The sequence below is a fragment of the Zingiber officinale genome, chromosome 6B (genome assembly GCF_018446385.1).
Source record: "Zingiber officinale cultivar Zhangliang chromosome 6B, Zo_v1.1, whole genome shotgun sequence".
Classification (NCBI taxonomy): Eukaryota; Viridiplantae; Streptophyta; class Magnoliopsida; order Zingiberales; family Zingiberaceae; genus Zingiber; species Zingiber officinale.
In genome coordinates, this window is record NC_055996.1 from 6,276,581 (window position 1) to 6,303,067 (window position 26,487).

Sequence of the window (26,487 nt, forward strand, 5' to 3'; positions counted from 1 at the left end):
GAGAGCTTTTCTTCTCCATGGCCATTTGACACTTGTTGGTCGCCCAGTGACCTGAGCTTTACACCACTGCTTTATGCCCCAGCCAGCTCCAAGTGATCAGGCATCTTTCTGGTGAACCTTTCCTTGTCAAATTAAGGCTGATACGTTGACGAATGGTAAGCAGCAACAGTTATTCATTCTTCTTTGTGAATTAGAATGATCCTTATCTGGCAGCAAGGAAATTAATACGTGACAGCTTTCTTCTTCTCATTGACTTGGAGTTATCTGATTCCAAGAGTATGGACAAAGTTGAAGATGAAGGTAGTGAAATACTTGAAAGGCATGTCATCTTCATCAGAAGGTACGTGACAGCTTTGTTTTCTCCGTGTGTGATGGATAAGAAGCACTGATACGCATAAGATCGATGTGTAACTTTTATATGAGTTTTTTATATATAAAAAAATGTGAAATTAAATATAATTATATAAACGAGAGCTCCCATATATCGTTATCATCTCATTTATGCCTTTGTTGACCGTGTTCTACTGTATATATAGTTATCCACATAATAAGCCAAACACAAAACGATTACGCTAGTATCGAAGGACTGTAATCTCCAATTTTATAGGGTTTAATAAAATTAGTCGAACTAGACTCAGACATCTGGATTCGATGACCTTTGGGTTTTGTTTGAGTGATGCTCTGATTTGGAAGATGTATCACGAATTAAAATTTCTACCATTCAACTCAAGTTTGCACAACAAAAAAGTGAGGTGAAATACAACCCGAAGCAGCGTAAACAAGACAGTTCATAAAGGTGCACAATAAAATTGTAAACCAAAATTAGTCAACAAACAATAATACTTTTATATGGTAACAAGATTATGCAATACATGTTGCTGTTTATACACACAATAATAACATCGAGAGGGTCTATTGAACACAAAATCAACACTTTAAAAACATTAAGCGCTGAGCATCACTGCGAGGTGTTAAGAAAGTGGGCGACGGCCTTGTCTGTGTCATTATCGTAAATGGCCAATGCCTCAGCCACATTCTTCGACGGGAACCCCATTTCGCGGAGAATGTTGTACCCTTTTACAAATTCCCTCACCTGAAAAACAATTGTTTTAATACAAATGAAAATTCATTCTTGCATATTGTTCAAAATACAAATGAGAGAGAGAGAGAGAGAGAGAAACCCGAGAACTAAAATAAATGGAGAAAGCTGATTACAATGGTGGTGAAAAAGATTTGCATATGTTGGTATAGGAGGCAGAAATTCCTCAAATGGGTAGAAGAATCAAGGGAAAGTAACCATATTTTGTTTGTCCTACCTACATTTTACTCGAGAATGATTTATTTCTCTATTCTTTTACCTCTTCATTCATTTGGGAAAAAACAACCTAGAAGCAAAACTCTAGTTTATATCTAATTCCTTGGGCTGTATGAATCACTTTTGTTACATCCACTTATAATGATGAATTGAACATGAAGGTCGCAACAAAATAATACTATATATATATATATATATATGTGGAGCTCAATATTGGTTATACATATGATGAGAAGATGAAAGTTGCAGAGATGCAGATGTTAAGGTAAATGTTGTGTGGACATACAAGAATAAACAAAATAAGAAATGAGAGCATTAGAAAAAAAAATCGGAATTGTATCTATTGAGAGAAAACTCTAAGAGATACATTTAAGATGGTACGGACATATACTTGGACGACCAATAAATACTCCAGTTATGCAATGTGAAACTATGACAAACACGCAGATCAAACGAAAAAGACCAAAAGAGATATGGTTAACAATAATAAAACAAGATAAAATTTATTTAACTATAGATGATGATATAATAGGGTATGGAGGCCAATGACGTAAAAAGATCTATATAGTCGACTCCACCTAGTGAGATAAAATTTGGTTATTGTTGTTGTATAAGAAAACACAGTTGTAATGAGAACATTACGAAGTTGACAGAGGAAACTTCTCATAAAAGAAATTAATTGATGCAAGATCTGTTTGTATTACTTCTATGACGGGAGAAAATTTTAAAGAGACAATTACGTACCTTCATCGGATTGTCACCATAGTTCAGCACTGCAAGTGACACAGCTTCACGTCCAAGCCCTGAGGCAACATACTTGTCCACAATTGGATCCCCTGAAGATGCCTTCAAAAGATTGCACAAAGACCAGATAAGGAAATGTCTTGATTCGTAGAACAGTTTCTCTTGTTTTTTATATATAATGTGGAAAGGTAGTGGACAGAAATAAAAGTAACCCATAAACGCATTATGTATATGACAATAAAAGTACATAAACAAAATCTAAGAAAAAATGCATTCCAGCAAACAAACAGAATTTGGCTACAAATGAGGGTTTCATGATAGAATAGAAAGTAAGTCAAATTTTAGAAACCAACAAGTAAATAAAAAGAACATGCAATACAGGAATGTCAGGCTGAGGTCTATCCTACCATTGAAGAAGATGAAGATGATGACACACTTGAAGGCTTTGATGGCTGTTTTTGAGATGCGATTTTGCTCCAACTCTGACTATCTTTTTCAGCTTCAGCTAGTATTTGTTTCTCAAACTCAAAATCAAATTTGAATTTGCTACGAGGAACTTCTGGCATTTGAGGTGCTAACTGAGGCTGAAGATTAATGTTAATTAAGAAACAAATGTCAATAAATTCAGAAACTTAAAAACAACAATTACACATGAAAAATATAACACAAGGAATTATTTATGAAAATGACTCCAATTTATAAACAATTAACTCTGAAATTGATGTTCTTATCAAATAGCTTTGCCTATGTTTAGCTCAAAAGAGTGTGTTGGCTCAAACTACAAGAACTAAAGGCCAGAAGTTAGCATAGATAATTGCTGAAATATGCTCAGTTAACAGAAAGGTTCCACTTCATTTGGAAAGGTGAGCTGGTGAGGATACACAACATATACAAGTCTATTATAGAGTAGTAAAAAATAGTAAACAACTAATGTGCATCTATAGCTCCATCTACTCTAACTCTCACAAGGAGATATCAATTATGTCTAGTTTGTGACACGACATAGAAAATCAAATCAATTTTTCCTCCACAAGAAACTGCGTTGATTTATTGCACATAACAACATTTCTGATGAAGTCACAAATGTTCATTGTGTCTAGTCTTTGATGGAATCATGAACCATAGGATTATTTGCATTATAGATGGTAGCTTGATAATTAGTGTGCATATTCACTAATTTTGAACGGGAAAAGGTGCTGCTATTGCACAGCATCTCAAAAATTTTCACAACCTGGCACCACATCCAATTTCAGCAGGAGAGTGAACAACAACATTATACTCCTCTTCCACATATCAGCTTACCTCCAACAAAACTATAACATTCTGAAAACGACCTCCTAACATCCGTAGACCAACAACATTTGTATCAGAGAAATAATTGAACTTTGCATGTTCATTCTTCTTATTGAGTAAATATTTTATTGGACATACTTTTATATAGTGATCAAAATTATAAATGCTGCTTTCAAGTGGTGGATTTTAGGCTTCTGCATAAAGTGATTTATCATACCAACAGCATACGGAAATACGTGTCCTTTTTGTTGTAACAATAAGATAGATAGTTTCCGTACAAGTCTTCAGTAACTTAAGCAATCAAAATATCATCATTTTGTGATTGCAATCTATGATTAGTAATCAACACAGCTACAAAATTGTGTTGGATGGTGGAAGGAGGATGAGGAAAAAGAGGAGGAAGGAAAGAGCAAGGACTTGCATTAAGAAAGGATGAATTAGCAAATCAGTTGGCAAGGAACTGTTATATTGACAGGCTGATGTAAAATGGATGATCTAGCATTGCAGCATGTCACAACAGTTATCAACTTAACAGCATCTGGATGAAAATCAAGTGGATGATAGATTTAACATTGAAACTTAGATGTTGTGATACAAATAATACAACCAAACCTTATCCCACTAGGTGGGATCGGCTATATGAATCCTTTTACGCAATTAAGCTTTTTCTCCTACTATATCATCATCTATATTTAAATAAATTTTATCTTGTTTTATTATTGCTAACCAAGTCTTTTTTGGTCTTCCTCTTCCTCGTTTGATATGTGTGTTTGTCATTATTTCACATCGCCTAACTGAGCATTTATTGTCATCTAAGTACATGCTCATATCATCTTAAACGTGTCTCTCAGAGTTTTCCATCAATAGATGCAACTCCAACTTTCTCTCTAATGCTCTCATTTCTTATTCTATCCATTCTCGTATGTTCACACATCCAGCTTAATATCTTCATCTCTGCAACTCGTCTTTTGCTCATGTGCTCGGGTCATAGCCCAACATTTAGCTTCATATAATATAGTAGGTCTAGCTGCAATTTTGTAGAACTTTCCTTTAAGTTTTAAAGGTACTTTACAGTCACATAAAACACTCGCTCTCCTCTATTTCAACAATTCTGCTTGTATTCTATGAGACATCTCTCTCAATCTCTCCATTATTTTGCAAAAAATAATCTTAAATATTTAAACCTCTGTAACTCATCATCTCTTATCTTAACAATTGTCTTATTATGTCTAATATTGCTAAACTTAAATTTCATATATTCTGTCTTTATTCTACTAAGCCTAAAACAAGATTCTAGTTTAGCATTTGCTCATTCGTGTGTATCATCTACCAAAATAATATCACCTGCAAACAACATGCACTATGATACTGTGTCTTGAATATGTGCAACGAGTTCGTCCATAATTAATATAAAAAAACATGGACTTGGAGTTGATCCTTAATATAACCCTATCTTTATTGGAAATGTTTCAATTACTCCGCCTGAAGTTTTTACTCTAGTTGTTATATCCTCGTGTATATCCTTAATTAGTTCAATATATGTTACACTAACATATCTCTTTTCTAGAATTCTTCATACAATTTCTGGACTCTATCATAAACTTAGATGTTGTGATACATTAAAAAAAATCAAACTGTTGTGACAGATATGAAAATCTGTACAAAAGTTGTGATAAATTTATTAATTAACCCTAGTCAATATGAAACAAAACTTAACAGCTTTCATCATTCTTGACATCTCTCTTGTCTCAAGTAACTAGTTTTCTCAACACTACATTAGTTTGCTCCTGACTTGTATTAATGTGACAACACTTGTCTCTGAGATGTATTAGAACGAGGCATTGTATGGTTCATCACATCATAGTTACAAATGCTGAGGAAAAATCAGAGAGACCATGTATTCAAAATTGTGTTGTACAACGTTAGACACATGGAAATAAGAATGCAAAGTAACCAAAATTAGTATGCAAAATGCATGTGATTTAACTTTTCTTTTGAAAGATATATATGGATGAGCATAACCTTAAGAAAATCAAAAAATATTTAGCACTCATCCATTTCATAAAGATGGGCAAGCAATACGGATGATTTAGTAATAGGCAGGGTGCACAAAAGTGAAATTTCAGAAGCAATTCCAAGTTTACTTTATATGTTAGGTATCCAAAAAACTAATTAATGGAAGAATATGTAATTTGTGTCATAATCAAACTGAGGAATTGGACATCAAGGAAATGGAAATTTTGAAAATCATACTTAAAATCTATTAAGATTAACTAATATTTGTATTGATATATAAGATCAAATACAACTGACACAAACAAAAAATGAAGATTACAGACTTATTATATGCTAATTTTGAGAAGGCAAGTGCTGGAATAGGAAATTAATGACGAATAGAATATAACTATGAAACAAATTACTTACTGGTGTTATAAGATATTCTGGTTTTATCATAACTTTGATGCCAAGTCCTGCAGCTAAAATGTTTAAGAGGCTTGAATATATTATGCCAATCTTCAGTGATAATTAAAGATTTTCAAAGAACAATTAATTAATGCAGATATAATTACGAGTTTAGTATCAAAAGGAGCATTAACCATATAAAATGACAAAGAAAATCAAAAGAAATATAAGTTGGTGATAACTATTGATTTAGTTCATGAAGGTTTATATTTTTTATTCACCTAATTGTCAAACATCTCTGATAGTGAAGTAAAGATGACTGGAGAAACAGAAACTGACAATAGATATCTGTAAAATCAGCAGGAGCTTCAAGAAAAAGCATACAGATCTTGTATTTTAGTCGATAATTTTTTTTTTCTGAAATCAAAATTGCTCAAACGAGGCCAACCATATTACAATGAATAAAAATGGTATCCTCAAGTTGTCACATCCTATTATCTGACATTAACTAGTAGCCAAAACATAACATAAAGCACCATGTCTTACATGCTTCCCATTAAACTTGGCTACTGCTGATGCAAAAGACAACAAATTTTATAAGGTTTTAAAAGAAAAAAAAACACATTAACTAAATTAATTCCAAGTCCACATGACATTGGAAAACATCTAATAAAGAAGAAACAAAAGAGAACACAGCCCAAGTTTAACAAATTCACGCAGTCAATCAGTGACATGGAAAAGCTCACACTTGAAATCTATAGCCATTTATTATACCAACAAATCTGAGATATGCAGCAAGTCACATACAAAAAGGATATTGAACACTTCATCAACAAGATACAATTCGAGGTTCAGAAATATTGAAAATCTCCAAGTATGCAAGAGTAGAAACATGAAGTTAACTGAATGTATTTACTAGCACAAATAAGATAGAATGAGATTAATTTTAATAGAATGGAGTAAAAGTGATTTATCCTAAATAATGTGAGACATAGTGTCAAAGAAAATGAATCCAATAAGTTATGATCCACTCAAATTCATTGTCCAGAACAACTTTTCATTAAAAAAAAACAAGCTAAAATTATTCATGAATCACTCAATCATCCTATGAAACCTATTTTATGTGAGTAGTCAATCACATAGTATATGCAATTCGTGGACTTTTGACTATATCCCTGTATCAGGAACTTTCGCATACATTCAAGAATATAGAAAATCATGTAGAAAAAGGTAAGAAAGAAATGAATTGAAAACTTATTTGAAGCTTTTTTCCTTGGTGCTCAACTCAGGCAATCAAAATCACAGATGTAGGCTTATCAGAGATTAACTCTTTCCCTACTAAAGGCAACCAGATAACTAAACGTGTAACAAGAGGAATTATCATCACACAGAAATTCTTCAGGAAATCCAATTAATTGAAGTCGGCAGTCAACACAACGACGGAACAAAGAGAGAGCTTGTGAACAAAGAAACCCAAGACCCGAACATATTAAGAAAATAATAATAATAATAATTCAAGAAATCTACCAAAATAGATATTTTAATAAAGAGACTGTACCGACGGAGGAAGGGGGAGGTGCAGATGAGGTCGGGTGGGCATAAGGTGCTTCGAGGTCCGGCGTAGGGGCGCCGGAGGAGCCGACTCTAGGATACATGGAGGAGGAGGTGGACGGAGGGCGATACATATCGGCCGGTTCCTTGAATCGGGATCCAGAAGGAGGAGAGACCTAATTGATCGAGTACAGAGGCAGATTTCTGAAGTTTTCAATGCGAACAAATTTACCCAAAAACACTTTTTTATTCTGAATATAATAAAAGCACCCCTATATTTTTCCCCCTTTCAACAAAAAAATAATTTTTTAAAAAAAATTCTAAAATAACGCCTTATCTTTTTTATTCTAAAAATACTATTATTTTAATAGTTTTATTCAAAATTTCCACACCCTATAATTACAATATAAAATAATTTAATCAGAATTCTTTATAACAATTTCGACAAGCTACCACATATATAATAAATATAGTCGAAAATATTATATATTATAATAATTTTATTTAAAATTATTTTTTAAGGCCGTTTCGTCAAACTTAGTAAGCATTTACATGACTTGCCTAAGGTTACCCAGTTACATTTGGTCGACTCAGGCAAGATGCAATTGACGATTAACATACTTGAGATTGAAAGTGGATGTGCCAACAGTTAATTTAAGAAAAGTAATTCCTAAGTGTATATAAGTTGTGGTTGATGAATAAGAGAGAAGGTCGTCTATCTTCATAATTAATCGGATTAAACTGTGCGGAGGTATAAATTATCTTTTTGTTTTACTATCTAGTTACATCGTTGATTTTTTTGTTTAGTCTGTGGCTAACTTGAGCGTCAAAAAATCTTGTTAAAATTCATCTCGACCTCTTTTCTAACTTTACTTTGTAGTCGCAATGTCCTCTTATTTACACATCAGTCGTGGAAGAGCTTCGGATTCGACTTCGATAATCATCATTCTATCGATTTTCGCCTAAGTTGGGCATATCTCCAGCTACCCTCCTTTGCCAAAACTAAATTAACAATGAATAACACTAGGCTTTATCAACCAAGAGATAAAGAAGAGAAAGAAAACGAAGTAAAGAAGAAGATGAGAGGAGCTTGGCGGAGAAGACATACCTCTACTTGTGAGAAAAAGACCAGCGTATCTAGACCATTTGTGATGCTTATATAGAAGAGAATCTCCAAGTCATTTTCTTTCGTGAGTCAGTGAAGACAAGGTTCTGATGATCCGTTATTATTCTTCCAATCCTTGATTGTCATGTAGCGTGAAGAAAGCCTCCAAAAAAATTACTTTTTGACACCCATTACTCATATTTTCATTAATTAATTGTCACATATTATGAAGAAGGAATCAAAAAAACCACCTCTGACATTCATTACTTGCCTCTTCATTCATTGATTGTCATGTACTGTGAAGAAGGAATCAGAAGAACTACCTCTAACATCCATTACTGCCTCTCCATTCATTGATTGCCACGTGTTAATAATAAGAAGCATCACCACACTTGATATATGGTAAAAGGATTTGTTTTACTAAGTAAAGTGATCCTCAATGCTCAGAAGAATTTCATAATATTACTCTGTGGAACTCAATAATGTTGCTTCATAGACTTTAGTGTTATAGCTCGACAGGCCTTGATGATATTATTCTACAGAGCTTAGTACTATTGTTCGATGAACCTCGATGATGTTACTCTGCAAAACTTAGTATTATTGCTTGGTGGACCTCAATAATGTTACTCTACAAAACTTAATATTATTGCTCAGTGGACCTTGATGATGTTACTCTATAGAACTTAGTATTATTGTTCGGTGGACCTTGATGATGTTACTTTATGGAACTTAGTACTATTGATTGGTGGGCCTTCAGTATCATTGCTCTATGGACACCTCCATAACATTATTCTACGAGGCTTTGGTGTTATTGCTTGGCATACCTTTTGTAATGTCACCGGGAGAAACTCTATCACGATTGCTCTGCTAAACTTTGGTTATATTGTCTAGCAATATTTATTTAGCACATAGGACGGAACCCGACTATATTGCCTGGGAGAACCTTAATATATTACTCGAGATAAACTCAACTACTATCCGATATCCCTCCTTCAAATTAAACTAATGAGCGAAGTCGAATGAAGTCTAATTAAGTGTATGTTTAAAGATAATATTCTTTGGAGGAAAACAACGGCTATTATCATATGTCCCTCCTTCAAGTCAAACTGAAAATTGTTGGTGCAATCATCTTCCAGGGTTTTGATATTTGATAGTGTACCTAAGTCTGGTCAATTTGACCAAGGGTTGATCCAAACATGACTTGATGTTTGAAAGAAACTAGCAAGAAAAAGTTCTAACTTAGTTGGCAAGGGGGAAACCTAGGGGAAGGTAACCCTAGGTGGTGAAAGGTCTGGTGAATGAAGCTAAGCAATAAAAACCTAGGGAGAGGGAACCCTAGGTGGTGGAAGTCCTGGTGAGTGAAGCTAGGCAGTGAAAATCCTAGGGGGAGGTAAGCCTAGGTGGTGGAAGACCTGGTGAGTGAAGCTAGGAAATGGAAATCCCAGGGGGAGGTAACCCTAGGTGGTGGAGGTCTTGATGAGTAAAGCTAGACAGTGGAAATCCTAGGAGAGATAATCCTAAGTAATGGTAAAGTCTTGGATATTGTCCAAGTATAAAGCCTAGTAGGTCGGGTAGACTTATAGGAGAACGACTTGATCCTAAGGGATTGACCCTTAGGTGGTAGACTTAGAGGAGGGACCTCTAAGTAAAAAGTAAGCCTAGTAGGTCGGGTAGACTTACAGGAGTGTGGCTTGATCCTAAGGGATTGACCCTTAGATAGTAGAATTGGAGGAGAGACCTCTAAGTAAAATGTAAGCCTAGTAGGTCAAGTAGACATATAGGATTAAGGCTAAAGTTGCTTGTTTGTGTATGTTTCGTTGTTTTGTAGGAACTTGGAGTTGGAAGCAAAATAGAGAGAAAACAAACACAAATGGGTGAACTAAACTTGACTTTGGTCGAACCGGATCCAAACCGGTTCAATAGACTGAACCAACGGTTTGCTAGACCGACTGAGCTTGGTCCAAATTGCTGAGTTGTTAAATGTTGATATGGAAGATAATGTGGTAAAAGATCTAGTTTATGTTTATGATTTAGATGAGAATAAGGATAAGTCAGATGATATGGATAGAGATAAAACTTGATCCAGATATTGCTTCATCCATATATGACTTCATCCAAATATAACTTCATCCAGATAAGAGTTGATCCAGATAAGGATCTGATCCAACTCTATAAAAGGAGATGAAGGCTCTACGTTCAAGACACCGATTCTTCATCTCTACTCTCAAAAAGTTACGCTGTGAAGCTCTGCGACCAGGGAATCTCCAGGGGGTGCGTTGTGCTAAGTTGTACTTAATTTATGCCTCCAGGGAGCTTTCAGATTGGCAGTCATCTTTTGTTTGGTCTGTTTATTATAAGTTGTACTTAATTTATTATTATTTATACTTGTATCACAAACTGTAAGATGAGTTTCTTCGCCTTTGGAAAGTTCTGGAAAGGAGACCACTAGTGGACGGGCGCCTCCCGTGATTAGGCCTTGGATGCACTGACCCTGGGAGGTTGGGAACCAAATAAATCCTGTAAGTATTCTTTCCTTCAAGTTTTTATTATATTCTGCTGCGACTAACACTTTGATAGAAAAAATGAACAAAATTGAAACAAAAATCGACGAGTCGATATTCACCCCCTCTCTCGACCGCATTGATCCTATTATTGGTATCAGAGTCTGGACCGCCAGAAGGTCTAACTGCCGACTGTATATAAGAGCTATAGTCTAATTGAACTATGTAAGTAGAATATTGACCTCGAAAAAAGGAAATAGGGGCTCCCATGTCTGAATCAAGATGATCAGACACCAGGCAGGAAGTTCTAATTACGATTAAGCAAGGAAATCTTAATAGGTTGGGTGGACCAAGGGGCAGAAAGACCTGGTGGGTCGAGGATCGGACGTGGTAAGTCCACAGTCCTTTGTTTGAGGGGGGATTGTTGGGTTGCAAGGTTGCAAACATAGTCCCATATTGAAAATACATAGAAAAGATCATAGATTTATAAGGGAAAGATATCTCCATTGATATGAGGTCTTTTGGGTAGAACCTAAAAATAAAACCATCAGTGCTTAGACCCAAAGTGGATAATATCATGTCATTAAAAAGATATCTAAATTTCTTATAAATCTATGATTTTTTCATGTATTTTTAATATGGAACTTTGTTTGCAACCTTATAACCTTATTCTTACAAGCTTGCAAATATCATTACTGTTAAATGAGTTAAATGAATTTTTAGAATCTAAAGTTGTATTAAAAAAAAGTTCCACTTATGACTAAGAATTTAGATACTAGAAATTGAAAGATTTTCATTAGATTGATGTTGCATTATAAGGAAGATAGAAATTGAAGTGTTTTCACTAGTTTGATCATCTCTTTTGTTTAAAGAAAGAGGATATTGTTTCTTTCTTTATAGTAGATTGATGTTCCATTTTAAAATAATTCAAGTTATATCTCTAAATAAATAATAAATAACAGTCATATAGCCAAACAAGTAATAGCCAATAGACAAAACAAATAATCTAATCCACAAAGTGAACAACTTTAAAATAACCTTAAAATAATAATTGGTCAAACTCACATAAAATAGTATAATTACTAACAGAAAGTGAAAAAGATAAGCACAAAATTGTCACTTTTTTTAGGTTAAAATCCAAGGTAAGAAAACCATGATGTTAAACTAAGATCATACAAGTTTTCATGATTCTTTAGCTAACATTAGGTATCCAGTTTATGTTAACTAATCTTGGGGGTGACCAATTCAGTCCTAGGGAAATTTTCCACTAGTCATCTGGGTAAATCGAGAAGTTCTTATAGTGGACAACTCATCAATCTAGCATTCTTAGATTTACCATCCATTAAAGAAAAGTCGATCGTTAATTCGTTGAAACTAAAACTCGACTCTTACATGTTTGAGAAACTTAGAAAATGACCTGTCGTTGCACTATTGCCCTGGGTGCAATGGACATTAAAAGAATAAGTGTTCACAGTAAGAATAAGTGAGATAAATTAAAATTATTATTATTGTTTCAAACCTACACATTTAGCTCACTTCTTCTTTTGGCAGCATCTCCATCAAGTACGGTAAAAAATTAAAGTATACAGCATCTCCTATTCTCCTATCGCAGTCACACCGTGAGCATAGGAAAGCAGGAGATGCTTGTGGCCACACTCACAGTAGGAGTTGCCCATAGCCACGTGCCCAACAAGAGCTACATGTTGTCATGTAAGCTTATTCCAAAGATAAATTGACTTCTTCAACTATTCAAGAACAATGTCAAGAACAACTTGACTTCATCAACTATGCAAGGAAGTTATCAAAATCAATTTGATTTCATATGACTCTTTATGAACTAAGCAAAGTTTAATTATCTGACTAAGTTCAATGAAACTCTTTATGACAAGAGTCATTAGTATAGAAAAAAATAAATTCTAATTAGCTTATGTTTAATGATGTGATGTATTAATTATAGAAGGATGTGGAAGCATAAATCTAAGTATATAAATAGAGAACTTGTATGATGAAGAATATATGTAGTAAATATTCCTCTTCAAAGATTCTCTCTCCCATCCTTATACTTTCTTACAAAGTGTCTCCTATATTCTTATTTTCTCATCCTAGCTCCACCAAAATTCTAACAAATCTAGTATTAGAGTCATATACACCAATGGCTTTGACGAGCTCCCTCTAATTACAAAAGTTGTTAGTGCAATTTCCACTAATGATATAACTCAGACTTTGATGAATGATAAGTGAATTAAAGTTAGAGTGTTTGTGATCTAATTGCTTTACCAAGTATGCAGGAGTTGATGGATCCGGAGGACTTGACACCAGGCTAAAATCCAGCTATATATGTGGGACCTGATAGCTAGTGTGAAGTCCAGATATGTCTGCGGGACCCAAATCTTGTGAGAAGTCTGGTTGGGTCTGCGGAACCTGACAGCTGGCCGAAGTCCAGTTGAGTCTGCAAACCTAACAACTGGTAGGAAGACCTGGTGGGTCAAAGAAAGAGAAGTCAAGCAACTACAATTTGTAAGTAAAAGATAAGCAACTGGATGAGATATCCAGTGAGGACGCATTCCTGGTAGAGGGAATAGTAGACGTCAGCCCAACTTAATTAGATCCATTTAGAAAACTTAAGTCGAGACCTTGACTAGATCCTGGTATTGGAGAGACGAGATCTAATTAATACTACTATCTTATTGTATTATGCTAACTCTATTTTACAGGTTAAACATATTTTGATTACCTTGACTAACTCTTTTTTACAAAAAAGAAAGGGCTAAAAAAAGAGTGTCCGGGCGTTTGGAGCTGGTTCGAGTGCCCAGACCAGCTTCACCGGGTGGGTTGCCTGGCTAGGCACCCGAGCGATCTGGGCGCTCGGAGTAGAAAATTTATCTAGAAGCTGAGTTGAAGTGCGTCGAATGGCCAAGCCCACATCAACGGTCTAAACGCCTAAAGGGGGTTTGGACGCCCGGAGGTGTATGAACTTCGAGGATGAAGTTTCAACAAGAGCTCACCACGTCAGCACAGTCCAGGCACCCAGGAGGGGATCCAAGCTCCCGAACTGGTCTATAAAAGCGGCCTTCAACTAGCATCTTTATAACAATATTTGCTATAAGTTTCGTTCTTGTGCGCTGCTTTGAGAAGGCTCTGACGATCCTGAAAAACTGCTTTGACAATCAACGATCAAGGAACTTTGTTCTTTCTTTCTTATTGTCGATAATCTTTGAATTTCCAGTTCTTATACTCAAATCTTTGTAACTCATTTTTGAACTGATAGTGATTACCTAATGAAATCACTCAACGAGTGCGAGCCTTAGAGAAGGAGTCGTCGAAGGCTCCAAACCAAGTAAAAATTACTTGCATTAGTGTTTGTACTTTCGTGTTTCTTTTTTGCTGCGTACTCTCGATTTCTGAAAAAGTGGCGAACGCTATTTACCTCCCCTTTGGTGTCTTTATGATCCAACAAGTGGTATCTAGTCATATCATTTTATTGAAGTTTTTCCTCTTCTTCTCCACATCTAACTTGAGTGTCGAAGGGGTCTCGCTAAAATTCATCTTAACCTCCCTTCTAACTTTACTTTGTGGTCGTAGTCCTATGTTCGCACATCAATCATGGAAGAGATCCGGATTAGACTTCAATAATCATCATTCTATCAATTTTTGCTTTATGTGGATGTATCTATAGCTGCCCTCCTTCGCCAAAGCCAAGTTGACAATGAAAAAACTGTGGCTTGTTTGATCAAGAAATGACCCAATCACTTATCAACCCAATTAATTATTGATCTAATAAGGAATTGTCTGACTAGAAGCGACCGACCCTCATCTGATAGTGATCGGTTCATAGCCCTTAATGCAGTGATAAGGGGGCCTAATAAGTGCGGGGCAAAGGACAGAGATAGAGGCCAATGTGGAGGTCAAAGTCAAGGAAGTCAACATCAAGGAACCGACAAACATGTCTTGAAGGGGCCCGAGTTGGTCTCTACTACAATGGTCGATCAGGAATGAGGCTCCCGACCATCAATGATCTGGTCAAAGCAGAAGACCCATGCAGCCAAGATCATTGGACGCTCATCATGGAGTAGAAGAGCGTTAGGGTGACCAGAGCGTTAGGGTGACCAGAGCGTTAGCCCGGTCGGGCGAACACAAGCTGTCAGGCCGCATTACCCTGTGGAAAAGCGGCCCGATTAGGCCGAGCGGGGGAGTACTCAGCCGATCGGCTATCCTGCTTGGACAAGCAAAGGGATCATTAACATATCTCTCAATATCGTTTTGGGAGATAGTGCTGCCGACACCAAGCATGGTCAACAGACAGATCGTATGATAGAAGCTTCCACTGTCTCATTAGAGGTTTACATGTCCCGTTAAGGTGAGGTGTCAGAAACGCTTTATTGATATGCCCTTTCATATGACAAGTATGGAAATGTACAGGCGGCTTGAGATGTGTGTCCGCACGTTACTACGGCTCCATATGCCTGAGGACACATGCTCGCACGTCACTCCAGCTCTATATAAAGGGGAGGTCCAACTACCGGAGGAGGTACATGGACACACCTATTCTACTATTGAGAGGTCTCGTCTACTATTCGTGTTCCTCTTTGTTGCTGTCGGTGACTAACTTGAGCGTCGGAGGACCAACACCGGGGACCCCTTCCTCGGCCCAGCATTGATGCTTTTGTCCTTGCAGATCTGGCATAGTCTTCGCAGAGTCCACCAAGGAGCCTCATCCCCAGCCAGCCGTCTTCACCGAGTTTGGATAGGATCATATTTGGCACCATCTATAGGAACTTAGCCTGCACTCAAACCGTGAAGATGGAGAACGTTGGATGACTCACCACCATCACTTTGACGCGGGAAGATTTGAATTTGTTGGTCAACGCCCGAGCAGCCAAGTTGTTATAGCAGTAGCAAGAAGCAGCAGCTGATGGGCGAGCAATGAACCAGCCGACTGTGTCACTGAGAGGGCCGCGGGCCAACCAGCAGAGCCAAGCTGAAGAACACACTGGTCGACGATCGCATAACCAACCAATCGACGTTTCATATGAAGTACCGAACTCTCCAATTCCCTTTTATTGAGTGTTGTTGTGCACGCCCTCGGAAGAGCAAGGATGAGTGGAGAAGGCAGAGGGACCCTCCTCAGAAAATGTGCTTGCTCGAGATAGACGAAAGGAAAAGGCACCCCGACTAGATGATTCCCTCGAGTAGATCAATCAGCAGTTCTCTCAGGAGATTCTGGAGGACCAACTGCCGACCAACTACCGACCAATGATAATCGGGGAGTACAATGGGACGACCAACCTTGAAGACCACTTGGTCAAATTTGACAACCAAGCTACTCTGCACCAATACATGGACAAAGTGAAGTGTCGGGTCTTCCTCACACTCTTGCTAGATCAGCACAATGATGGTTCCGATGTTTGCTAGTAAGCTCAATGAGCATCTTCAATGATTTTCGAGCGGCATTCTTGCAGCACTTCACTAGCAGCCGTCACTACTAGAAAACGAATGTCAAACTATTCGCCATCAAGCAAGGGTCCAAAGAAGCACTGCGGGTCTACATCAAAAGGTTCAACCAGGTGATCATGGACATCCCTTCAACTACCCTAGAGATGCTGGTCAATGCCTTCTCGCAGGGGCTAGCAGAGGTGAGTTTTTCCGTTCACTCATTTGAAAGCTCCCTAGAGACTTCGACCACCTTCTCGGACGGACCACCGAGTACATCAATGTCTAGGAGGCCCAAGTGGCGCAAAGGAAGGAGCCGATCGTAGAGCCGACCACCACTTCCGAGCAACGTCCCTCAAGCCATAACCACCCGCCAAGGGACCCCGAGCGAGAACATCTCAGCAGCAGCATGAGGACCGAGCACATGTTGTTCAACATGTTGAAGCAAAATGGCCCAGAAGCTCAAGAGGCCGAAAATGGACTCCCCTGTTATGCTCCTACCATCGGTCAGCAACGCACAACATACAAAACTGCTATGATTTGAAAGCAGGGGTAGGCCGACCAGCCCCGCAAAAGTTCCATCACAAAATTCCTTCACCTGAGCGCCAACAACACCGTCGGTCGGGCGAAAAAAGGGACGAGGCGAGTCCTAGGGATGAACAACATCAAGATCAGGTCCATCGAAGAAGAGAGACTAGTCCTTCCCGACCCTCGACCAAGCGGACTCGGCTCTTGGCGCGGGAGGAGGAAAATAGAAACAATGCCACTCGGGAAGAAATCAGGATGATCGCTGAGTACCCAACGGACGGGGACTCCAACCGGACAAGGAAGTCGCATGCTCGGCAACTTGAAATTCATGCTGTTGGATGTAGCAAGGATAAGACGGATGGACTGGAGATCAGCTTTAGTCCCTGAGACTTGGAGGGATTAGAAGTCCCTCATGACAACGACCTGATCATTCATGCGGTAATAGCCAAATACAATGTTTGTCGAACTTTTATAGATACAAGCAGCTCGATGAACATTATCTTCAAAAGGCGTTCAACAAGATGCAGATCTATCGTAATGAGTTGCTGCCCATGACCATCCCTCTATACGGGTTCACCGGCAACGAAATGTTGTCGATCGACCAGGCATGGCTAGCCATATCACTTGGAGAAGAGCTACTGAAGCGAATGAGGACCACAAACTTTATCATGGCTGATGCGCCATTGGCGTACAACATCATACTCGATAGATCAGCCCTGAATGAATTCCAGCTAATCGTCTCTGTCTTCTGCCAAAAGATCAAATTCCCGGTAGGTGACATTGTCGGAGAGATCAAAGGAGACTAGCTGGCCGCTTGGCGATGTTATGCCAAGATGGTCAAGTCAGAGACGAAAGCCGCACGGAAGGCACGACGGCTGGAGGTGAACGCAATCCTCGAAGAACCTCCTGCACTAGTTTACAATGAGAAGGAGGAGGTCCGAATCCACCCCAGCTGACCGAAAGCAACAACCTTCGTGGTCGTCGATTTGCCTCAGGAGAAGAAGGCTAACTTGGTCGAGTGTCTTAGGCGAAACCACGATGTCTTTGCCCGGTCGATCCACGAGTTTCCAGGCATATCACCGAGTGTGGCTCAGCATGAGCTACATGCCCGACTAGACGCCCACCTGGTCAAGCAAAGGAAGCGCAACTTTAGCCCGGAGCAGAACCAGATAATTTGAGTGAAGGCCAAGAAATTACTTGAAGCTGACCATATTCCTGAAGTACAGTTCCCGAATTGGCTTGCCAATGTGGTGCTAGTTTTCAAGCTGGGCAACAAATGGCGGATATGCATCGATTTTCATGACCTGAATAAGGCTTGCCCAAAGGACTTCTATCCTTTACCATGGATCGACCAGATGGTGGACTCGACAGCTAGGTGTGAGCTCATTTCCATGCTCGATGCGTACTTGGGCTACCACCAGGTCCCATTTGCCAAGGAAGACCAGGAGAAGGTTAGCTTCATCACGACTGACGGGATGTATTGTTACAAGGTCATGTTGTTCGGAATGTCGGTGCAACTTATCAGAGGCTGATGAATAAAGTATCCAAGGGCAGGTCAACCGCAATATGAAGGTATATGTAGATAACATATTGATAAAGTATACCCAAGCTACTGACCTTTGTGTAGATGTGGAGGAGACCTGCCAACCTTAAGGAGGTATGGGATAAAGCTAAACCCAGGCAAGTGTCTATTCGGGGCAAAGAGTGGATGCTTCCTAGGCTACATTGTCACTGAGCGGGAGATAGAAGCGAACCCAAGCAAGATAAAGGCTCTTCAAGACATGCCCCATGGTTGACCAGACGAATCATGGTACTGCCGAGGTTTATTTCAAAGTCATCCAATCAGAGCCATCACTTCTTTAACATATTGCGACGAACAACCAACTTTCAATGGGACGTCAAATGTGACAAGGCACTAGAAGAGTTGAAGGAGTACCTTTATTCTCTCTCTATATTGGCAAAACCCATCGTAGGGGAGCTACTCTAGATTTACTTATCATCTACAGAGCGAGCAGTTGGCTCAGTGTTGGTATAGCAGAACGAGTCCAAATAGTAGTCGATATACTTCTTAAATCATCTATTAAAAGATGTTGAGTGCCAACACGCCTGTCTCAAAAATCTAGTATACGGGATGGTCCTAGCTTCCTAGAGGTTGCTGTTAGAGTGTATATTAAAAGTCTAACTTTTGTATAAATATTTATTTAGAAATAAGAATCACATTGGTCAAGTATCTACATTTATATATACTGAATGTAGTCGTTCAATTAATTTATATTGTAGATAACACGGTGTGTGATGTCACACACAGGAGATCTTGTTATCAGTTCTTTATAAATTATAAACAGTAGCTCACGACTAAGATGGAAAGGAACAAACCATTGGAATAGTCATAGTGTAATTATGTATTAGTTTATCTTGACTAATAAATTATACTAGTACACTCTAAGTGTATTGAGCAGGACCATTTAAGGAAAGTTTTTTTTATACTGACTTAATAAAAGAACAAGTCCTTAGTTATTATGGAAGTGTGTGCTCTTAATCCTAATATAATAACAAACACATATATTTAATATTTATTTTTTAACTTATCAAAGGGTGAGATTTAGCTTGATAAATCAATAAGTCCGATAACTTGGGAAATGATATTACTTATAGTGTGTGTTGTTGATTATAGAAGGAAACTGTGTCTAGTAATCTAAGTTGATAATGTCCCCAAGAGGAGCTCATAAGGATTGTCATGTTAAATCCTGCAGGTGGACTTAGTCCGACATGACAATAAGGTTAAGTGGTACTACTCTGGGACTGAGATAGATATTAATTAAAATGAGTTGTCAGTAACTCAATTAATTAGTGAACATCCAACATCTTAAACACAGGGAGAATAACACACTCATAATAAGAAGGAGCCCAAAATGTAATTTGGGATTGGTGCGGTAGTTCAATAATAATTCTTTAGTGGTATGAATTATTATTGATGAAGTTAAGTTGTGTGTTCGAGGCGAACACTGGAAGCTTAATTTCATCGGGAGACCAAAACCAATTCCTCCTCTCGGTCTCTATTGTAGCCTCTTGTATATAGAGATTTATAACCACCACATACCCACTTCTTACCCAACCCAAGGGGGTCGGCCAAGCTAGCTTGGAACCCAAGCTAGGGCCGACCAAGACTCAAGGATAGAGCCAAGATTAGTGGCCGGCCCTAGCTTGGAGTCCAAGCTAGGTGTGGCCGGCCACATAGAAAATAAAAAGGGATTTTTATTAAAATTATTTCTTATGTGGATATCTTGATTTTAAAAGAGAGTTTGAAATTTAAATCTTTCCTTTATAGATTTCTACAAAAGATTAAGAAAAGATTTGAAATATTTCCTTATTTATAAATTGAAAGGTGGATTTTAATTTTAAGAAAACTTTCTTTTTTTTAACCATGCTCATGATTTAAAAGAGAGTTTAAAAATTAAATATTTCTTTTATAAGTTTCTACAAAACATTAAGAAAAGATTTGATATCTTTCCTTATTTGTAGATTGAAAGGAGATTTTAATTTTTAGAGATAACTTTTCTTTTTGAAAATCATCCACATGTTTAAAAGAAAGATTTTAATTTATAAAATTTCCTTTTTATAATCCATCATGAAGGGAAAAATTATTAGAGAAATTTTTTAATAAATTTCCGGAAACAAATTAAGAAGTTTTAATTCTTGTGTTGATTAAAACTCTCCTTGTTTGGGATTTTAAAGTGGCCGACCATGTTATGTGAGAAAAGAAATTTGTTTTTTAATTAATTAAATTTTCTTTTTCATGGCAAAGGAATTAAGGAAGTTTTTATTTAAATTTCCTTATTTGCCAACACCAAGGATTATAAAAGAGGTGGTAAAGGTGCCTTCACGGGAACGACTCTATTCTTTTTCTCTCCCTCTCTTCCTTGGTGTGGCCGACCCTTCTCCTTTTTCTTTCTTCTCCTTGGTGGCCGAATCTCTTCAACCTTTGAAGCTTGGAAGGTGGCCGGATCTTTCTTGGAGAAGAAGGAGGAAAAGGAGGCTTTGTTTTTAGCATCCCTTGGAGCTTGGTGGTGGTGGCCGGACCTCTACTTCTCTTGGAGAATTGATGGTGGCCGAATCTAGCTTGAAGAAGAAGGAGCTTGGTGGTTCTCATCTCGGAAGATCGTTGCCCACACAACGTCCAAGATTAGAAGAGGAATATGGTAGAAGATCAAGAGATTATTTTCTTACAAAGAAAGGTATAACGAGTAATTGTTTTCCGCATCATACTAGTTTTCTTTGTATAGTTATTTTTGGAAATACCAAACACAAAAAGTATATGATTCTAGAGTTTTCGGATTTGTTTCGAATTTGTGTTTCTTTTATTTTATTTTTCGAATTTGTGATTCGATTGTTCTTTTTGGTTAAACCTAGAGTTATATAAGGAAATTAAATATTAGCTTTCCTTAAAAGGCTTTGTCTAGGCGGTGGTGGATGCTCTCATACCCAAGAAGGTCATGTGTCTCGCCATGCAGTCCTGGAAGCCAATTTTGGAAATTAATATTTAATTGAATTTATAACATAGGTTGATTTGGATCAATAGTGTTAAGTTCCGCTTGCGATCCAAGTCTAAACCATTAAGAACAGATAAGTTAAATTTGGAATCAATAATGTTAAGTTCTGTTTGCGATTCCTAATTTAATTTCTAAAGAACACAATAGGTTGCTTAGGAAAAGGTTCGACACTTGTACAAATTTTTTGTATAGTAGAACCGATACGATTCTCCTAGTACCAACCAACAGTTGTGACCCTACTTCCTCGCACATCCGATCGTGGTATTGACTAATAGCATGCTCAGGAAAGTCCTGCTCAACCCTAAAGTGTCTGATCGATTGATCAAATAGACCACCGAGTTAAGTAAATTCGACATATAATGCTAGCCTCGAATGACAATAAAAGCTCAAGCCTTAGTTGATTTCATCACGGAGGTCCAGAATACCAAGCTGGAGGTGACATGGAGGATATACGTGGACAGTTCGTCTATTTGGCAAGGCAGTGGGATCAGAATCTTTTTGATATCACCGTGGGAGTACAGAATGCAACTCTCCATGCGGCTAGACTATTAGGGCACCAATAATGAGGCTGAATATGAGACCCTAATAGTCGGTCTGCAAGCAGCTCGACACGTGAGAGCCACAATAGTCCTCGTCCATTCAGATTCCCAGTTGGCAGGCCAACAACTAGCATGAACCTTCGAGATAAATAGCGCTCAGCTTAAGTTCTATGCTGAGGCATTTGAGAAGTTAAAAGTGGGCTTCCAAGAGGTCATCATTCGGAAAGTTCCCCGATCGGACAACCAATTTGCTGACGAGCTGGCTATGTTAGCAAGCTCCTTGAGCCCGATCATCGTTGATAAGTCGGTCGAACAAGTTCTATTGGTGGTGCACATCGACAGGACTACCATAGGAGGTTTGCCGAGCGACTGGAGGATGCCTTCCGTTGAATTTCTCTAAGCGGGCACTAGGCCCGTCGATCAGATGGAAGCACATATGCTGAAAAAGAGAGTCGGAAGGTTCACGCTAATCGGTGATAATTTATACAAGAAAGTTTTCTCCCAATCGCTGCTCAAGTGTGTAGGATCGGAAGACATCAACTATATCCTACAGAAGCTCGGGATAAAGCAATCATTCACGTCAGTGCCATATCTGCAAAGCAACGACCTGACGGAAGTCATCAACCGCGAAATCCTCAGAGGGCTTCACACTCAGCTCAACCATGCTAGAGGAAGCTGGGTCGACGAACTCCCAAGTGTGCTATGGACGTATCACACTGCTCCTAGAGAGGCATTTGGCGTAACCCCATTCCAACTAGTTTATGGGGGGGAGGCAGTCGTGCAGGTCGAAGTGGGAGTAGAGTCTTATCGGGTCACTCTATGATGAGGATAACGTCGATCAACGATTGATGGAGCTAGACTTGGTAAATGAAGCTTCGGATAAAGCGGTCGCACGGTTAATGACGTACCGACAGCGTATAAAGCAAAGTTACAATCGTAGAGTAATTCCAAAGTCATTCCAAGTCGACAATCTGATCTGAAAAAGAGTAAAGTCGGTCGGGGACGTCATTAAGCTCGAGGCGCCATGGGAAGGATCATACAAGGTGATTCAGAAGCTCGGGTTGAGAGCATATTATTTAGAAGACGAACATGGATAAGCCCTTTAGTGACCCTGGAGTACAAATCATCTTCAACCGTACTGAACGGGCTAAAGGTTCGTGAATGTGTTAAGTAACCTGTCATAGCATTTGTATTAGCTATGCAGGGAATATTGAAGGAAAAAACTAAGTGTTTGAGACTATTTGGTCGATCAGCCATGTGTTAAGTTGAGCAGCGACTATAAACCCTAGATCGAAAGTTAAAAAAAACCGAGTGACAGCTATAAACTCAAGAGAATCAGAAATAGTCGAGCGGTGACTATAAACCCTTGAGTAAAAGAATATTAACAGTCGAACGGTGACTATAAACCCTCGTCTTCGTCAACAGTCAAGCGACGACTATAAACCCTAGTATTCGTCAATAGTCGAGCAGCGACTATAAACCCTTGAGTAAAAGAATATCAACAGTTGAGTTGCGACTATAAACTCTGGTTTTTGTCAACAGTCGAGCGGCAACTATAAATCCTAGTCTTTGTTAACATTCGAGCGGTGATTATAAACCCTTGAGTAAAAGAATATCAATAGTCGAGCGGCGACTATAAATCCTGATCTTCATCAACAGTCGAGTGGTGACTATAAGCCCTAGTCTTCGTCAATAGTCGAGCAGCAATATAAACCCTTGAGTAAAATAATATCAACAGTCGAACGATGGATATAAACTCTTGCGAAGAAAATCAACAGTCGAGCGACGACTATAAACTCATGTCTACGCCAATCAAAAGTCGAACAGCGACTATAAACTCTTGTGTAAGTCGAGCGACGACTATAAACTCTCACGATTTAAGCCAAGAAAAGGCTATAAACCTAGGTGTGGTTGATGAAACCTAGGCGACCTTAAGCTCGTAATAATGACGATCTCGGATCGAACGATAGTTACAAATACCAGATGCCAAAATATATGACTACAGGAGACAAGTATTGAAGGAGCGCACTTGAGCGGGCATGCCCCCGACTTGGCGAGATCCGTATGGTTAAGGCCCCAAAGCATCCGGGTAATGCACTGCTCAGGCATTGTCCAAAAATAACAAAGGCAGGTCGGTTCCTCAGGGTTGAGTCTGAGGTAAGTGCTTCAACTGGTCCCCGTCCGGTTATCACTACTCAGGTTATCTAAGTTCAAACAACTCAGTCTCTACGTATGGCCCTGGCGCCTACCCCCATATCATTCCTGGTCGGGCAACGACAGGTCGGGTCCTCAGGGTTGAGTCCGGGGCAGGTGTTTTAACTAGTCTCTAGCTTGTTACCTACTGCTCAGGTTATCTAAGCTTAGGCAGCTCAGTCTCTACATATGGCCCTGGCGCCTATCGCCGTATAATTCTTGGTTGAGCAACGACAGGTCAAGTCCTCAGGGCTGAGTCTAGGGCAGGTGTTTTAACTAGTTCCCGATCGACAACCAGACCACAGAGAGTGCCCGATAGGCAGAAGGTCACCCAAGGCGCTACTTATCTAGTCAGTCAGACCTGTAGCTTCTTTCAACTAGATATAAGGAAATGGCTTGTGATGCGGTGATAAAGGAGAGCCTATTAAGTGTGGGGCAAAGGACGGAGATGGAGGCCAACGTGGAGGTCAAAGTTAAGGAGGTCAATGTCAGGGAACCAGCAAACATGCCCTGAAGGGGCCCGAGTCGGTCTCTACTGCAATGGCTAATCGAGAATAAGGCTCTCGACCGACAATGATCTGGCTAGAGTAGAAGGCCCGTGCAACTAAGATCATTGGATACTTATCATGGAGCAGAGGAGCGTTAGGGCGATCGGGGTGTTAGCCCGGTCGGGTGAACACAAGCTGTCAGGTCTCATTACCCCATGGAAAAGCGGTCCAGTCAGGTCGAGCTGGGAAGTACTCAGTCGAGTAGCTATCCCGCTCGGCCAAGCAAAGGGATCACTGACGTATCTCTCAATATTCTTTTGGGAGATAATGTCGCTGACACCAAGCATAGTCAACAAGCATATCGTATGACAAAAACTTTCACTATCTCATCAGAGGTTTGCACACGCCGTTAAGGTGAAGTGTCAGAGACGCTTTACTGACACGTCCTTTCATAAGACAAGTATGAAAACGTATAGGTGCCTTGGGACGTGTGCCCCACACGTTTCTACAGCTCCATACGCTTGGAGGCACATGCTCGCCCGTCACCGTAGTTCTATATAAAGGAGAGGTTTAACTACCGGAGGAAGTATGCGAGCACACCTATTCTACTATTGAGAGCTCTCATTTACTATTCGTGTTCCTCTTTGTTGCTACCGGTGACTGACTTGAGCGTCGAAGGGCCAACACTGAGAAACTCTTCTCCGACCCAATATTGATATTTTTATCCTTATAAATTAGATATAATCTTCACACAATCTATCAAGAAGTCACATCTCCAATCAACTATCTTCACTAAATTTAGACAGGATCAGTCTCAAAAAGTTGACCCATCTCAATTGGATCAGTTATGATGGGCAACAATCAATAGAGTAGGAAAGTAAAAGAAATATAAATTTTCTCAAAATTGCGTCTAATAAAGTATTCAGAGGAATAAACAAAATAAATAAAACTAAAATTTTAAATAGGATGAATATTTTAGAGTTAATACTTTGTATAAATTATACTTTAGATCTATGCGGTACATAATTAAAAAAAAAAATCTACCTTCAAATTTCATAGATAAAAAGAATTTTTTTTTGGAAGTTTTCTCTTTTCTGATTGACTTTGGCAGCAAACGCGTGAAATTGTATTTTTGGCTGGCGATGGCGATAAGAAAAAATAAAGGAAACTTGTCTGTTCACTTGAACATCAAGATTATAATAGTTGAGAATTAATTAGCATTAGCTCAGATAAATTAACTTACTTTATCAGTCTCACATGGTGCATAGTCTATTTAGATATACAATATTTTTTTTTAATATTATGCTTTATTAGATAAAAATTTTCATTTCAAGTTTTTGAATGCATAACAGGAAAAAAAATGGAAACTTAAAATTTAGAATTCTAATTATTTTATATTCATACATTTTTTTTGAATACTTACTTTGATTTATTCATCCTTTTTATCACTATTTTTTTAAATACACAACGAGAAAAATAAAATGGAAGATCGAAATTTAATATTATAATTCTTTGAATATGGAATGGACAAATAGACCTTTATTGAATATTCATTTTATTTTATTCATCCCTCCTTACCAAACATAGTTAAATTGCTTATGCTTAATATTAATGGATATAGTTCATGATAAAAAAATATATAATATTCATATATAATTAAATAAATTCTTAATAAAAAAATTAAAAATTAAAGAAGTCATTGATAATTAAACTGAAGAACATTCCATAACAAACCCACGCGATGAGGAAGGTGATTTGTCCGGAGGGATCTTTGGTCGAAATGTCACTGTAGCCGTTTGATCAAATTAAGATTGAATTGCGGCCGTTGATTTTTGATCGATGGCAAA

At 38.4% G+C, this 26,487-nt stretch overlaps 1 protein-coding gene across 2 annotated transcripts; it reads right to left on the reverse strand.

Moving 5' to 3' along the window:
- Positions 1–822: 822 nt before the first annotated feature.
- On the reverse strand, positions 823–7,517 carry LOC121991812. 2 transcript variants are annotated; one of them, XM_042545853.1, is made up of 5 exons: positions 7,314–7,517; positions 5,777–5,823; positions 2,467–2,643; positions 2,060–2,161; positions 823–1,093 (listed from the first exon to the last, which is right to left on the reverse strand). In XM_042545853.1, exons 1-5 carry the CDS (start codon positions 7,438–7,440, stop codon positions 959–961), a joined length of 588 nt encoding a protein of 195 aa, XP_042401787.1. In that variant the 5' UTR covers positions 7,441–7,517; the 3' UTR covers positions 823–958. The 2 variants fall into 2 exon arrangements, with proteins under 2 accessions (XP_042401787.1, XP_042401786.1); XM_042545852.1 differs by having other exon boundaries at positions 5,777–5,829.
- Between the last annotated feature and the right edge of the window lie 18,970 nt (positions 7,518–26,487).